The sequence below is a fragment of the Apodemus sylvaticus genome, chromosome 13 (assembly GCF_947179515.1).
Source record: "Apodemus sylvaticus chromosome 13, mApoSyl1.1, whole genome shotgun sequence".
NCBI lineage: Eukaryota > Metazoa > Chordata > Mammalia > Rodentia > Muridae > Apodemus > Apodemus sylvaticus.
The window spans coordinates 35844179-35859876 of NC_067484.1; the positions used below are offsets into that span (position 1 = coordinate 35844179).

The following is a 15698-nucleotide window of genomic DNA, read 5'->3' on the forward strand; positions in this document are numbered from 1 at the left end:
AGTGCGCACGCGTAGCGTCAGCGCTCTAATCTGGAACATGGCGGCGCGTTCGCTGTGGGCGGTGCAGCGGCTGCAGCGCCTCCTGGCCTCGGGGGCTGTGTCACAGAGCAGGTAAGAGGGGCGGCGGGGCCGGGCAGGCAGCGGCGGGAGCGCGGCGATGGGCAACCATGGGAAGGAAAGCGAAGGCTAGCCGGGCTCCGGCGAGGACCGGCCTCAGGTCTCATGACCCGGTGTCCACGCCGCATCTCTTGCAAAGGAGGCTCAGGCCCATAGGCGCGCTTTTCCCGGCCAAGGAGGATAAGTGGATCCGAGGCCATGTCCTAGGAGCCCCAGGCGTGACTGAGTCGGAGACGCACTCTTTCCTAGCCCCTGCTCACCTGTTTCTTGCAGTGATGGAGGTAATGGGGTTCTTAACCGGACTCCATGTGGTCTTAGGGCAGGCAATCCCCCCACCTTCTCGGGGGCGTTCTTTACCGGGCTGTAAAAGGAAGGCAGTAGACCTGGGTTTTCCTAATGGTCAGTCTTAGGGATACGTTAAATTACAGTTGCCCTCAATGGACTGCAGAACTATGGTTAGTTATTATTGTTATTATTATTTATTATCATTATTATTATTATTAATTTCATGTTTAATAGTTGAGACTGGAATTTAGGAAAATTTGCTAACTCCTCCAGGCTTAAATCTTAAGGAAGTTACCCTGTCGAGAATCCACTTGTGATTCACGAACAGGTGTTTCGTGTTAGTTCATTCCTGAGAATGAATAAAAAAAAAAAAGACCGTCTATGAGTTAAACAACTCCGACATATAAATTAGCTGTGGGGAAATCCAGGAAATTTGCAAGGCCATTTGTCACTCTTTTTTTTTTTTTAATGTTCGTCCTCCTGACCTTACACCTGCCATACCAGAGCTGTGAGATGTTGTTGTATTTAATGGGTAGGGCTGGGCGGTTTGTTTTCAATCCTTTGGCAGTTTGCTGGGTGAGGTAAGGAAATAATCAAAGATTAGTTTCTTCTGAAGGAGTAACTATTCTGAGCACTGACGTTTTCTTTTAAATTGCCCCTGTTTTGACCAGCTATCTGTTTATCTAGGACAAATGTCGTTTTCTAGGATGGTCTTTGACCGTCTGTAATTTGCTCCAGACATATCTATGATAACTATATTTTCTGAACCAAATATTTGGAACCATGTAGAATTGGAGAGCAAACCGTAAGAAAATTCGAGACCAGCCTGAAAAGTCGAGGAGATGAAAGTTCTCTTACCTGTGTCTTCAAGCTAGCTCTGCACTCTGCCTAGAATGTTCTCTTTAAAGCACACTTTTACCCCCACCCCCTTAAACCTTTGTTTAGGTTTCTGCCACCTCAGTGACCACTGTCCAGTACATCCCCATTCCTATAAATAATGAAGTATTTGCTTTAAAGAGCTCTTGAACCCACAGATTGATTAACCTGGTAGGTTTTGTTTTGTTTTGTTTTGTTTTTTTCACTTGATATAATTACCAGGATCCAAGAAAGGAGATGATGAAAACTTCTTTAGAAGTCAGGACTGCCACACTCCAAGACCTGCTCTGAACAAGGTCCTAGGCTACATTTCTATGTAAACAACGATTTTAGTAATACCAGGTGTAAGGGCTCATTTCCCTATGCCCATAGAAACCAAGGACAGGTACACACAGTTTTATTGCAAGGTCTGCTGTCAGCGAAGTCGGGAGCAGAAAGTTTACCTCTTTCCCTGTCCAGTTGATAGGGGAGTTATAGGGAGAGGTGCTTTCCTTTTTCCTTTAGGTGGTGAGACTGGGAAAGATCTAGGCTCGTTTGTGTCAGTGTAAATGCCATCATGCCTTTTCACAAGTCATGTGTTCTAGGGGGTGATTATGTTCTGTGCTTGTGATTTTGAGCTTGTGCTATCAAATGTCATTGGTAAGGCAGCTTGGCTTGTGGGAATGTCCTTTCTTTAAAAGCCTGTGTGAAAGTTCCCCCTGAAGGATCCTGGAAGCTATTCCTCAAGCTATATCCCCAGTGTTGGGACCTTCATCATTTTATTAGCTGTGCGATATTTTAGATTACATTACTAGTTGAACAAAACCTAATTGACTAAAACAAGATTCTCTTTTAGTGACCTGTTTAGTCCATAGACTATACCAGTCAGAATTTCTCTTTCATGGTACAGATTTCTCTTCCCTCCCTAAAAGCCTTATAGTGTGTGGTCACATAGTCTTAGCTATGCCTAACTAAATTCCTTTTGCTCAAATTAAACCAAAACCATGTGAACTTTGTGTGAGTTGTTGTGCTAAATATCCTGGCTCAACAGAACACCAGTTCCCTGTGTTTCTTTTGTTTTTGGTTGGGGGGAGGGTGGTGGTGTTCTTTTGAGGCAGGCTTTTATCCTGCTACCAGAAAGATCCACCCGTATCAGCCTCCCAGTACCTGAGAGTGCAGGTAATTCCCATGCTGCTATGCCCAGCTTAACTTTGCAGTCCATACAGAACAAGTCATTAAACCTCAAGCCTCTCATCTTGAGGTTTTCATCGCTAACATAGGGTTTATTGTGGGGACTGGGGAAAATCCTGAGTGAGTGTAGTCCTGAGTCTTGTATTGACTGGGACCAGCCATCCCCAAAACGCCAGAGTCTCATTCCATGAGGAATGGCAAAACTTCCTCAGGGGACAGAATGCTAGTGTTAACTACAATAGGACTTTCGCAGACCCACGGGTTATATAAATTATGACATGGAGTCTTTTTAATATTTTAAAGCTTAGTCCTTTTGCTTGGGTAATCTCCCTTGCTAGCTCATCTTCTTAACCTGACTAATCCTGGCCTCATCTGTGGCCAGGTGTGTTTCTTTGCTTGCTAGAGTCCATCCTGTTCCCTCCATGTCCACCGGCTTCTCCCAGAGACCCTTTCTCTACATGAATTCCACCCTCCACTTCCTGGCTAGCTACAGCTCTTTATTAAAGCCAGCTGGCAAGTAAGGAAGGTGAATGTTTACAAAATAGAAAACCCAGTGACGAGCCATACTCTGTGCTAGTGCAGAATTTAACAGTTGAATGTACAGGAATACACCTTCATACAGTGCACCCCAGCAGTTCACCGTGGAAGTGCAGAGAAGGTCTACTGTAGCTTTCTTACCCACCTTGATGTTGACTGCTCCCCTACGGAGACTATTTCTACTGAGATTAACCAACCCTGCCCCCCTTGATCCAGCTGCATACCATAAGCTCTGCCTCCTTGTTTACCTGTGTGTAATAACCTCACCTTATTCAGCTTTATGCAATAACTCTGCCTTTCTGTTCAGTCTATATACGAAACTGTATATACAGTCAGGGCTTCCGGGGTGCTGGGGTCTGTCCAGCCTGGAGACCTGACTAGCTGATCCCAGCTTTCTGCCTCTTCTCCATGCTCTCACCTCCCCAGTCATCTGTCCCTGGAGCCATTTGCACACAGCAATTGGTGCCCAACCAGGGATATGGACAGTGACCTTGGGAACCTCTTATTGGTCAGATGAGGGACCACTTCTACAAGAAAGTGTGCTTATGCAAGTAAAAGGCGGGGGGGGGGGGGGGGGGGATAAGGTAGAAAAAGATAAAAAAGGAAAAAATGAGAAAGACATAAAGCTAAAGGAACAGAGGGCAAGAGGGCATGTAATTCTAAGTGTTGGGTGTAAGAAATATGGGGATAGGCAGTTACATTTCAGTACTTAGAGATTTTGAGAAACCCTGAAAGCAGGGTAAAAACATTGCATCCCCATCAATGTATGATTAGGAGACAGGTATTCGTTGACAGGTTGTTTTCACTAGAAGCCCCCGTCAATACTACCAGGCACACCCCGATGGAAATTTTTCTCCTAGACCACTTGACTCTCAGGGAAAATAGTCAGTAGAGAATTGGCCATTTTGCAGCATCGGGTGGGGTATTCACTGCAACTACTGCTTTGGTAAAAAACAATTACAGGCCAAACACAGGACAGTCCAGTAGCCCCTGGAACACCCAGTCTTTGTTTTTTAAAAAAAAAAAAAAAAAAAAGAAGCAGAAGAAAAAAGAAGAAATAGGGTGGGGGCTGGTGAGATGGCTCAGCGGGTTAAGAGCACTGACTACTCTTCCAAAGGTCCTGAGTTCAAATCCCAGCAACCACATGGTGGCTCACAACCATCCTAACAAGATCTGATGCCCTCTTCTGGAGTTTCTGAAGACAGCTACAGTGCACTTACATATAATAATAAATAAATCTTTAAAAAAAAAAAATTAAAAAAAAAAAAAGAAGAAGAAGAAATAGGGTAAATGGAGGCAGTTACAGGGTTTACGAGCCACAGAATCATGCAGGAGAGCAGTGGATCTCTACAGCAGGACTGCCATCGCCTGCTGCTAGGCCATTGTTTCCACTTAAGGAAGAGATTCTGCTGCTTTTCCCATCAGTGTTCACAGTGGCAACACCTGTGTAGTCAGAATAATGCAAGCCTTGGAGGTGGCTGCAGGCCTGGATCAAAAATTATGTAGGACCCAGAACTCTTGCTATGTTTGTCATATTTGGTGACACTGAGGTCTCCCACTGCCATTGGCTAAAGGTAGTGTATGTGTCATGCCTTGGTCTCAGGATCCCTGCTCTGCTTCCCTGCTGCTGTGTAGTCTGGCTTTATGGTCATGCTCTGTGCCGTCTAAATGCTGCCTCTTTTTGCAGTAAAAGAGTTTTCCCCAGAACTGGCTAGGCAGGGAGTTAAGCAGTGCCCCCACTGGGCTCCCTTTCCACCTGTCACACACATGAAGTGTTAACCCCAGAGGGTTACATCACAATGCTCCCTGTGGGAAATACAGTTTGTGCATGTTTAATGCCGATACCTATTCTCAGATTGCTTGTGCTTCTCTTCACACAGGAGGCTGCACAGCATACCCTCTGCTCACTGCATTGCAGCATTTGCCATTTTGAGCTATCCACATCTTTAGGTGGAAAATAGACATCTTCTGCATTAAAAACTTTTGTGCCCAACATAAACTAGCTCACAACACAAGCATTTCTTCCTTACAACCCCCAGGGACAGGCTATTGTAGAAGCTCCAACATGTCTCAAACAACAAAAAACTAAAGGGGTGGCGCTCTACCTGACCCAGTTATCTAATAAGCAAGGCCTCGCTTACATTAAAAATTTTAATTGTATAGTAGCCAACCTCACTGCGTAGAATGACACTGGTCACCAAAGGAGAGAGGAGTAAAACCTGAGGTGCTATGGGAAGATGTCATGACAGGAGAATGATCAGGCCTGTGCTAATGTGGGGGTGAGGATATGTTTGTGTTTTCCCGAAGGTGCAGAACAGCCACTTTGGGTGCTTTTACGGCCTGTAAAGGTCCATGGGTCCAATGAAGAGCCTGTCTCCAGGCACGAAGGAGCAGAGACATTCCCAAAGAGTGACTTAGTAGCACCTGAGGGCAAGATGGCAGCCCTAGGGGCAGAGTGTGGGCACTAGCATGGGGTAGCCAAGAGGCAGACAGCCAAGGTGGCAGCTTTACTGCTGTCTGTCTGGTGCTGAGTACTGTAGCAAACTGCTGCTGGACCAGGAGTGAAGATCCATCCTGAACATCTGAAATAAGAAATGGAGATGCAGGAAAAGGAGAAACCCTGAGAGAGATTGAACTCTGTAGTGAATGTGTGTAGTCATGAACCGGCCGTGTCAGAGACCCTGGAGCTTCCTCCTTCCGTGAGGTTCAGAGACATGGCAAAGCCTTCCTCTAGGGATTGAGTGTGAGTATTGATAGTGTGTTCAGAAGATATCCACCAAAGCTTCTCCCCTCTGGATATTTATGACTTTAGGACTGCTCCTCTAACAGAAACCGCTCCTACTGAGATTAACTTAACCCTGGCCCCTTGATCTGCCTGCCTCAGCCTAAATTCCTGTTGTAGCCTAATACTTTTTCTTGTCAGTAAATTCATTCTATTCCTATTCTTTTTAATTAAAAAACTTGTTATTAGTATTTTTCCTTATCAAAAATGCATGAATGAGTCTGAAACACATTCTAAGTGACAAACTGCATCTAAGTGACCATCTATTATGATTTTGTTGACACTAAGCATTCATAAAAGACATGTCTGTAGAACACAAAATATTGTTGGGCTTACCTGGGGCAAACGATTTGAGAGGAAGTGGTAAGTAAATGTAATAAATACAAGCCTTTTTATGGTGACAAAGATATTCTAACATTGTGATTTCAGAATTTGGTTGACTCTAGACATAGTAAAAATGTTTGAATTGTACAGTTTAAATGGTAAATTGTATGGCATGACAACTACATACTGGTAAAACTTTTAAGTGTGTGAGAATGTTGCCTACATTATGTCTGCACACCACCTGCGTGCCTGCTGTCCACAGAAGCCAGAAGGATTGAGATCCTCTAGAACTGGAGTTACAGGGGTTGTGAGCTGCCGTGTGGAATGCTTGGAACTGAAGCCAGGTCTTCTGGGAGACCAGCCAGTGCTCCTAAACTGCTGGGCTGGTTTTCTCACCTTAAAGTTACTGCTTTTAAGAGCACGTTAAAAATCTAGTCATGTTTCAGGTATTGGGTGATTAAAAACATGAGGCAGATGAAGCAGAAAAATGCCTAGGAGGGACTTCATCGATTGTCACCAAGACTGATTTTCGGGTGCTTTGAGCTCTAACTGTTGCGGTTTTGTGTGCCACTGCCCTGCCCCACCCTCTTAGGGGATGGTCACACCCATTCAGCACTGCCACCCAAAGAACTGCTGGGGAAGACTGCAGTTCTGAAGACCCTCCTGATGGACTTGGTCCCTCGCTTGCTGAACAGACCTTAAGGCTAAAAGCTGTTAAACTGGAAAAAGAAGTCCAGGATTTAACAGTGAGTAGTAGACTTTTTATTATTTGTTGTTTATATACTTCTCTGGTTTAAATGTAGTGAAGTTGTGTGTGTGTGTGTGTGTGTGTCTTTTTTAAAAAAAATTAGTTTTCCTCTAAAATAGCTCTTTTACCTCTTCCTCCACTGAGCCCTTTAGGCCAAAAAAAAGAAAAAGGCCTGTGGTTTTTAAAATGCCCCGCGGCTAAGGATGTGCCTCCGTTTGGCTCCCTCTTGTATCTCAGCATTTAGAGAGCTGATGGCTTGGTGATGGTAAGGGGATGCGGTGCCAGTCAGGTGACAGAGAGTAAATATTTGTTGGGTGTGTTAGGTCTTTGTCCTCTACTAGTCAGAGGACATCTGGCTTACTGCAGTCGTGATTGAGCACTTTGAGGAGAGATCAATAAAGCAGAGTTCCAAAGGGAGCAAAGGCACTCAGGACTAATGGGGCTGGGAAGCAAGTTAAAGCAATTAAAGAAACCAGGAATTCACGTGAGAAGAGGACTAATCAGGCTGAGAACTGCCTTGAAAGGATAGGTTTTTAAAAACTCACTTAGTCATATTAGAGTTCAGGTTAATGAAAGAAAGTTTGGCAGTTACCTAAATTGGGGACTCTTTTCTCTGAATAATGAACTTGAGACTGGTGTTGAAGCTGGTCGGGTTTACTTACTTACACAAGAGGAGGAGATCACCTCTTTGTGGTTTGGAGAGCGGCTGGCCTCACATTGTTTTAACAACATTTTTATTGGGGCCTTTGTGCATGCTGAGAGAGCATGCTGCCTCTGAAAGCGTGAGAGTTATAAAGTAAGAGCATTCTTTCCCCATGATTTCTCATCCTTTGATTTTGCTTTTGGTATTTAGCTGAGATACCAGCGAGCCATCGCTGATTGTGAAAACATAAGGAGAAGAACCCAGAGATGTGTGGAAGATGCGAAAATATTTGGTAAGCAATGACTTAGTTGAAGGGCAGGCACCTTTGTAAACTGAGTGTGAGTAGAAACACGTCTGAGTCCCTGACTGATCTCATCCCTCCTCCCGCTGTCCCCATCCCTTCTCCCGCTATCCCCATCCCTCCTCCCGATATCCCCACAGGCTTTCTCTGCTGCTCGTGGGAGTAGTGTCATGTTAACCATTGCTCTGATAATGCTGGCCTTTGTTTTTCTAGGCATGTACACTTAGTAATTTCTAACATTCTAGTCCATATACAACCTTTTCTGTCATTAATGAACTAGTGAATCTTTAAGACATTCAAAGGAGAATCCAAAGAACAGTGCGTAACCAGGGACGCTAAAGTTTGCTTAATGTCAGCAACATTGGTCTGCATCCACAGGGGAAGTCTGCACTGCTGTGGACAAGAATTTTTAGTTGCTGTCAGTACTCACAAGTTGGTAATTTATCAAGCAGCCTGAAGGAAACTAAAATTTTAGAGGGTGGGGGGAGTGTATATGTCCCAGTTTATAGCAAGGCTCAGCAAACCATAGCCAGTTAATATATACAGTTTTAAATGTCATGATTTTTTTAATCCATATAAACTTGTTTTCTCTTTACCTACAGAACATAAAGTCCTTGGCTTTTGCCTCTTGTCCCACAAAGCCTAAAATGCTTCCTGTGTGGCCTTTTACAGAAGACAGTTGTTGGCTGCTGAGTTAATGGAAATGTCTGTTGCAAATAGCACAGTTTTAGCAATGGGAGAGCTTCTGATGTTCCACCTGCTTGATGAGCAAGATGGATGGACACCAGAAGTCAAACTTTGAGTTAGAACTAGTTACTGTCAGTTTACTCAAGAAATAAATGGTAAGACATCTGGGAACAAACTCATGTTAGCTAACTGCTAGCCAGTGTATTATCCTAAAATGTATCTAAACAAAGTCCATAACAGTCATTAGCAGAGGGAATTTCCTCCTGGCAACAAGTGATACTTAGGAAACCAAAGGGTTTTTGGATGATCATGGAGAGAAAAGGAAAACGTACAGTGGGTTTTTGTTTGTTTTGGGTTTTGTCTTTTATTTTTTATTTATTTATTTATTTATTTTTTTGATTTTGGTTTTTTTGAGACAGGATTTCTCTGTATAGCCCTGGCTGTCCTGGAACTCACTCTGTAGACCAGGCTGGCCTCGAACTCAGAAATCCGCCTGCCTCTGCCTCCCAGAGTGCTGCGATTACAGGCGTGCGCCACGTTTTGTCTTTTAAGACAGGGTCTCTCTATGTAGCCCCGGCTATTCTGAAACCCTCTTCTGTATAGACCAGTTTGAGGCTGGCCTTGGAACTTAACAGAGATTCCTACCTCTGCCTCCCAAGTGCTAAATTCAAAGGTGGTGAGCTCCTGTACCTGACAGATATATCATGACAACCTCCCTGCATGCATAGTTTTAACTTTGTAGTCTATCTTCTTAGTCACAAAGACTCTTTTTCCAAGAGATTGCTACCTATTAAAATAATGTAATAAATTAGGACTGGGGAGATGGTACAGTGGGTAATTTCTTTGCAAGCATGAAGGCCTGAGTTGGGATACCCAGAACTCATATGAAAACAAAAGGTCAGGTGTGTAACTAACCCCGTGCTGGTAGGGAGGAGACAGGCAGATCTTGGACGCTCACAGGGTACTCTGTGGCTGTAATGTCCAGCTCTGTGTCCAATAAAAGACTGAACACCTGAGAGTAAAACATCCGGTGTTGACCTATGATGACGTCTCCTGGTGCACACACAGGAAAGCAGATACATACATCACACAAAACGTCCTGATGTAGTAGTGAGAATGCAATCAGCGACTGGGCCTTGGTGCAGCCAGGAGAACTTGGGCTTCTGTGTAGCCAAATTTCCACTGCTTTGCCGATTTAGAAGCAAAGTTTCTCCTGACTACACAGGTCAGCACCGAAGCCTGCAGCTTTCAAGTCTGTACTGGAGGACTGAAAATGTAGCTCAGTGACTGAGCACCCATACATGTTCAGAGCGGTGGGCTGGGCGTCACGGGCAGCACTGGGAACCCACAGACCCCTCTCAGTCAGAGCTTGTTCCTTTGAAGCACCTTCTGCTCACCCGTCTCTCTCCTGCCTCCTCTCTACTCTAAACTAGATGATGCCACACTGCTTCACGTGCACTCGAGTTTATTCCTTCCTTATAGGCCCACATGCATGCCTGTAAATCAGGCACGGTGCTATACTGCTGCTGTTGGACTAGCTCGAGTCAGGTGCCTGCTGTTTTCCTGGGGGGGAGGGGGGAGGCTCTCCCAGGTCTTGTTCCCTGGCACTTAAAGGGAGAGTTCCTTCGTCCTCTAGCCTGCCACGTTTTTCAGCTTTCTCAGATCTGTCTGTTTATCTATTGCTTACATATGGCTAGTCTAGGTAGCTGTTCATTTGGTATGGCTGTAAATCTGTCCATGGAGTCCTTACTCTTCGCCCATCTTGCTGGGCATTATGCCCGGGATGTCTCATGATGAGCATTTCTTATCCCAGTCAGAGTCTGAACAGTGGGTTCTCAGCAGTTGAGCTTGTCTTCATCTTGTAACAGTTTACATTGCTCTAAAAGGTTTCTGTGAACCTTTTCCAACGCCTTCCTAGTAGGCCATAGGAAGGAACTCACCTCAGCTATAGTTGTGCCATACCTTCCTATCTAGCCAGCCTCAAGAACAAGTGGCTCTTGGCATCTTTAGCATAAAGTGTGTTTCTGATTTTTTACTCCCAACCCGTGCCCTCCCAATGAAATCTTCCTATCTTACCTCTTGAGAATGGCCCCTGCACAACTAAGATAAACCTGTTTTTAGTCTGTTTTATTTAGACTTACTTAGTCAAGTTGTAACTTCCCAGTTTCTCAGTAGGATTCCTGGAGATAGCTGTCTGTCTCCAAAAAGACACACTTTGCAGAAAAGGCGCTGTCAGTTGAGCCGGGGCGGATGGTTAAGATAATCCCCAAGTCCTTCCCACTTTGAGAAATACCAACTGTGAAGTGTATGAGCCACTGCCCTGGGCCTCTCCAGATTCTGCCCCTAAGGTCAGCATTGTTCTCAGGCGTGTTTGGTCTCTGTATAGGAATCCAGAGCTTCTGTAAGGACCTGGTGGAGGTGGCAGACATTTTGGAGAAGACTGCCAAGTGCTTTTCGGAAGGAGCTGAACCTGAGGACCACAAGCTTGCTCTGGAAAAAGTCTTCCAAGGGCTGTCCCTGTTAGAAGCAAAGCTGAAAAGCGTGTTTACCAAGCATGGCCTAGAAAAAATGACACCCATTGGCGACAAATACGACCCTCATCAGCATGAACTCATCTGTCACATGCCAGCAGGTGTTGGGGTGCAGCCTGGCACCGTGGCATTAGTTCGGCAAGATGGCTACAAACTTCATGGCCGCACCATTAGACTTGCGCAAGTGGAAGTAGCGGTGGAGTCTCAAAGAAGGCTCTGAAAGGGTCACTGGAACCAAACCTCCCAGAGTCAGGCACCTATGTCTCCTTTATTTATTAAGCTGGTTTGTATTATACATGAGGTCCTTCGTGTGCTCCATTTTGGATTTAGTCACATTGACTGTATCTCTACAGTGTCTTATTGGGTTTACATGACCTGTTAGTCTCATCGGGAATCCTGCCACTAGACATTTGAACAATGTGACGAGTGTCATGTGGCCTTTATCAAAATGTTTACAAAAATCATTTAAATTGGTACTCTGATGCCTGAATCCAAAATCTTACCTGTGTTTTTATCTAACTGCTGGAATTGGTGCAGCATCTTATATCTTGTATTTTTTGGGAAAGGGAAATGGTAGGGATTGGTTTGACACTTAGGTACATAGATACCAATGCCTTACCCTTGTGTAAGTTTAGATCATTTGGGCTGGTGTGTAGAGAGATTTCCCAAGGCTACTTTTTTATTTCACTTTGTCCAGTCATCTCATGTGCTTGTACTCCTACCAGGGTCACACTCACGCAGTTTCATAGCCGCCCCTTTCTCGTCCCTTTTGGAAGGGCTAAAGGGCCAGGCCAGTCTTCCTTTCTTGTTTTTGGTAAGGTGAATACATAACTGGGCCCAAGTCTAAGAAGAGGCAAGCCCTGGTTGCCTTGACAACACAACCCAATCCCAGGGAGACCAAAAGCCTCCATACATTACAAGTTGGAGAGATAGACTTTGGGGACCAACCAGGCATGCTGGCTGTCAATTCAAAAATAAAAACAAAATATTCAGGTGGATAATTTTTTTACAGTATATAATTTACACAAAAGTAATTGCATCCCTTGCATGGACTGAGAACAAACCAGGCCATCCTTTCTGGATTAGGGTGTGGGGCTGCTTTGGAGAGGACAAGGGACTTCCTATAGCAGCAAAAAGAAAAATAAATACAATCAAAAATCCTCAGGCACATTGTAAAACGGTTGCTGTCACCTTCCCCATTCCAATTTTTAAATCCCAAGTCAAAAGCACCAAGAAAAATTTTTTGTATATTTATTATTAACAAAAGCAACAAAGTTGTCTCAGTTCTGCATGTGTTTTGTTAAGAAAAGGTATGACACAGCTCCATCACTGTCCACCTAGAATCACTTGCAGTCTACAAAGGAAGGGCCGTATTCCTTCTGCTCCTCCTTGGTGAACTGTATGTATCTCCTGGAAGTTGCAGCTGCCCATCCGCACAGAGTACTTGTACTCGGGGAGCAATGACGTTAATTTTCATGGTACTAGAAACAGAGGAATGATCTGCATCCTGTAGTAATCAGTGCCTGAGTCCGTGGGGTACCACCAGACTGCACTGTGTTGGCATCAAAGTCTCTGCTGATATTGACATCACACTTAATGATAGAATGGAAGATAAGGTCGTAGATGCCATCGTAGTCCATACCCAGAAAGAAAGGCTAGAAGAGCACCTGGGGCAGCAGAGTTGGTTCTTGGCAGTAATGATGACCTGGCTGTTGGGCAGCTCATAGCTCTTCTCCAGGGAGGAGAAGGATGCAGCCACAGGCGTGTCTTATGGGGAATACCGGGCAACATGGTGCAAGTTGCCCTTGATGTTACCACTTGGCCATGGCGAGGCTGTAGCTGTGCTTGCTCAGGAGCTGCAAGAGTAGTCCACCGGGGTCATGTAAGAAAGAACATAGTCCCTATAGATGGGCAGTGTGGGTAACCCTGTCTCCAGAGTCCACCAGGGTCACGTAAGGAAGAACATAGTCCCTGTAGATGGGCAGTGTGGATAACCCTGTCTCCAGAGTCCACCAGGATCACGTAAGGAAGAACATAGTCCCTGTAGATGGGCAGTGTGGATAACCCTGTCTCCAGAGTCCACCAGGATCACGTAAGGAAGAACATAGTCCCTGTAGATGGGCAGTGTGGATAACCCTGTCTCCAGAGTCCGCTGGGATACAAGTGGTACTGTAAAGACAGCACAGCCTTAGTGGCTCTGTGCATGATCTAGGTCTCTGTTCATGACTGGCCCAGGGTTCAGGGAACCTTGTAAGCAGCACTGAGTGGTCCTCCAGGGCCACACATGTCTCATTGTATGAAGTGTGGTGTTATCTCCAAGTTGGTAACAAACCTCCATAGATACCTCGGGGTCAGGGTGCTTCTCTTGCTGTAGGCCTTGTCACCCATGTAGGAAACCTGGCCAGTGCCAACATCACACCCCAGTGCATTGGGCTACCTACCATGGAGCAGGAGACAGACTTGGAAGCATCCTCGCCTATGAAGCCAGCTCTTAGCGCCAGGGCAGCAGTATCTGCTTCCATGACAAATGGTGACAAGTAGGGACCCAGCAGTGGAGGATCTGAGAAGCCTGTGCTTGCCAGGTAAATGTGGATACTAAAGAGCATCTTCCCTTATATGTAAGGAGCTATTTTTATAGCTTCCTGGGTATGAAGTAATTTTAGGCAGCACCAACAGCAGATGACCAGAATACATTTGTATTGGTAATGACCTACAGTGGCTGGTTCCACCAACCCTGATTGTTGGGTTAGCCCTGGGGTCCTATATTAGATTATATGGGGAGAAGTCAAAAATTCTGGACTCGTATAAGTTCTCATTAAATAAGGCTGATGTGTGCCTTTTTCTCCCACCATATGGGGCTGACAAATTACTACCTCTCACATCACAAAACTTGTATACTTAGAACATTGGGGATTGGATGCAAGGTCTCATGAATGCTACGTAAGCTCTCTACAACTCCCAGCCCTGACAAGCTTTGTTTCCGAGTTTTAGTCTCCACCTTAGGCCTTATTTGTATGAACATCTACGTATGTATTAACCTTGTAAATTTTATGAACCTGTATAGTTTTTAAGTCTCAATAACTGATGGTGTGTAAAAGGTTTGCCCAGAAAATACCTTAATGCATAAATAATACACAAGGTAAACTTTATAATGGTTTTAATATAAGAGATCTTAACTGATAGAGGAGAAAACGGTAATGAGATGTTGATGTTGTAAATAAACTTGCTTAGGAAATACTAAGTAGAATTTAGCAAAAGAAGCACTCTGATTCTCTTAGCATAATTCTGCCAGGCAGGCAGGATGGCCTAGGTTAACAGCTGCCTGGGAAAAGCAGTGCTGGTCTATCTTGATATAACCGTGACAGTACTTCACATTGTAAAATTTCCCCATTTATCCAAACAATCAAATCTTATAATTTCTGTGAAATGTAGTTAATGACTCAAAGTATAACTTGGAGTCTGGAAACTATATGTAGGCATTTCTGTTCAGGGCCGGTTCCCCATTGTCAATTAGCCAGAAGCAGTCAGGTGCTAATACTTAAAAGGAGCTTTCCCTTTATTAATCTCTAAGAGATGGAGTGGCTTCTTCCTGGGAAGGCATATGAATTCTATAACATCACCCATGCTGCTGCTTCTGAAGCTTAAAAATGTCTTATCCTAAGACTAGACTCAAGAGGCAACCCTTCTAGAGACTTTGATCGGACTGCAAATTAAACTGTGACCAACTGGATCACTAGAAGAACCAAATGCTATTGTATACATAAATACCAGAATCCCACAAAATCTGAGACTGTCAGAAAATTGGTGCTTAGATCCCGTCCTCATTTACAGAACAGGGCTTAGGTCTCCTAGAAACTGGAAGAACAGAGGATACTATAATGAATAAAGGTGGTCTTGTAGACATTGTCTGGGAGGTCCTTTGATACATAAAACTGCCAATTGTAATACAAATACATAAATTTTCAACATGTATATTAAAAAAAGGAAAAAGCTTCTTGGGTACTCTCATGATTGCAGTTTTCCAAAGAAATATCAGCTCAATAAGTACCGTGTTGAGGTGGCATATTCTAGTCTCAGCCCTCCAGTCATTTTCAGGTGGGACCCTCATGAGTAAGATGTGTTTAAATGGAGCCATCTCTCCTTGGTCCCCACCATCTCCACCAGATCTAAACACTTGGGCAAAGGTGGGGCTTGGAGGTGGTACTAAGTGTGCTGGGCACAGTAAATAACCACTTCAGAAAACAATTATGACTATCTTATATGCATGCTTAGTCTCTGTCTGTCCTTTGTGCGTGCCTGGTGCCTGTGGAGGCCAGAAGAGGGTGACAGAGCCCCTGGAACTGGAGTTAGAGGTGGTTGTAAACCACACGTAGGTACACTTTAAAGGTACTGCTTCCTGGGGGCTGGGGCATGGCTCAGTGGTGAGGAGCACTCTGCCTGCTCTCCTGGAGAACAAGGGTTTATTCCTAGAACCCTCTACAGTCAAAAGATTCTCTTGGCAAGGCATTATTTTACTGTTCCACTAGGCACATATTGTAAGTTTCATGAGCAGTGAAATTCCACAGTAGGAGTTTGCCCCCTCATGCCCTCATTTCTGCAAGATTGACAGATGGAAACAATGGGAAGCGAGCCCTGTCAATTTTGGAGTTACTAACTGCCCTTGATAGGAAGCTAGGACAAACGGTAGTTTGAGGAGT

General features: G+C 44.6%; 1 protein-coding gene across 1 annotated transcript; it reads left to right on the plus strand.

Moving 5' to 3' along the window:
* On the plus strand, nt 1-14242 carry Grpel2 (GrpE like 2, mitochondrial). The gene is made up of 4 exons (XM_052155461.1): nt 1-111; nt 6684-6837; nt 7693-7774; nt 10857-14242. The coding sequence occupies exons 1-4, from the start codon at nt 38-40 to the stop codon at nt 11219-11221; spliced, it is 675 nt and encodes a 224-aa protein (XP_052011421.1). The 5' UTR covers nt 1-37; the 3' UTR covers nt 11222-14242.
* Nucleotides 14243-15698: the final 1456 nt, after the last annotated feature.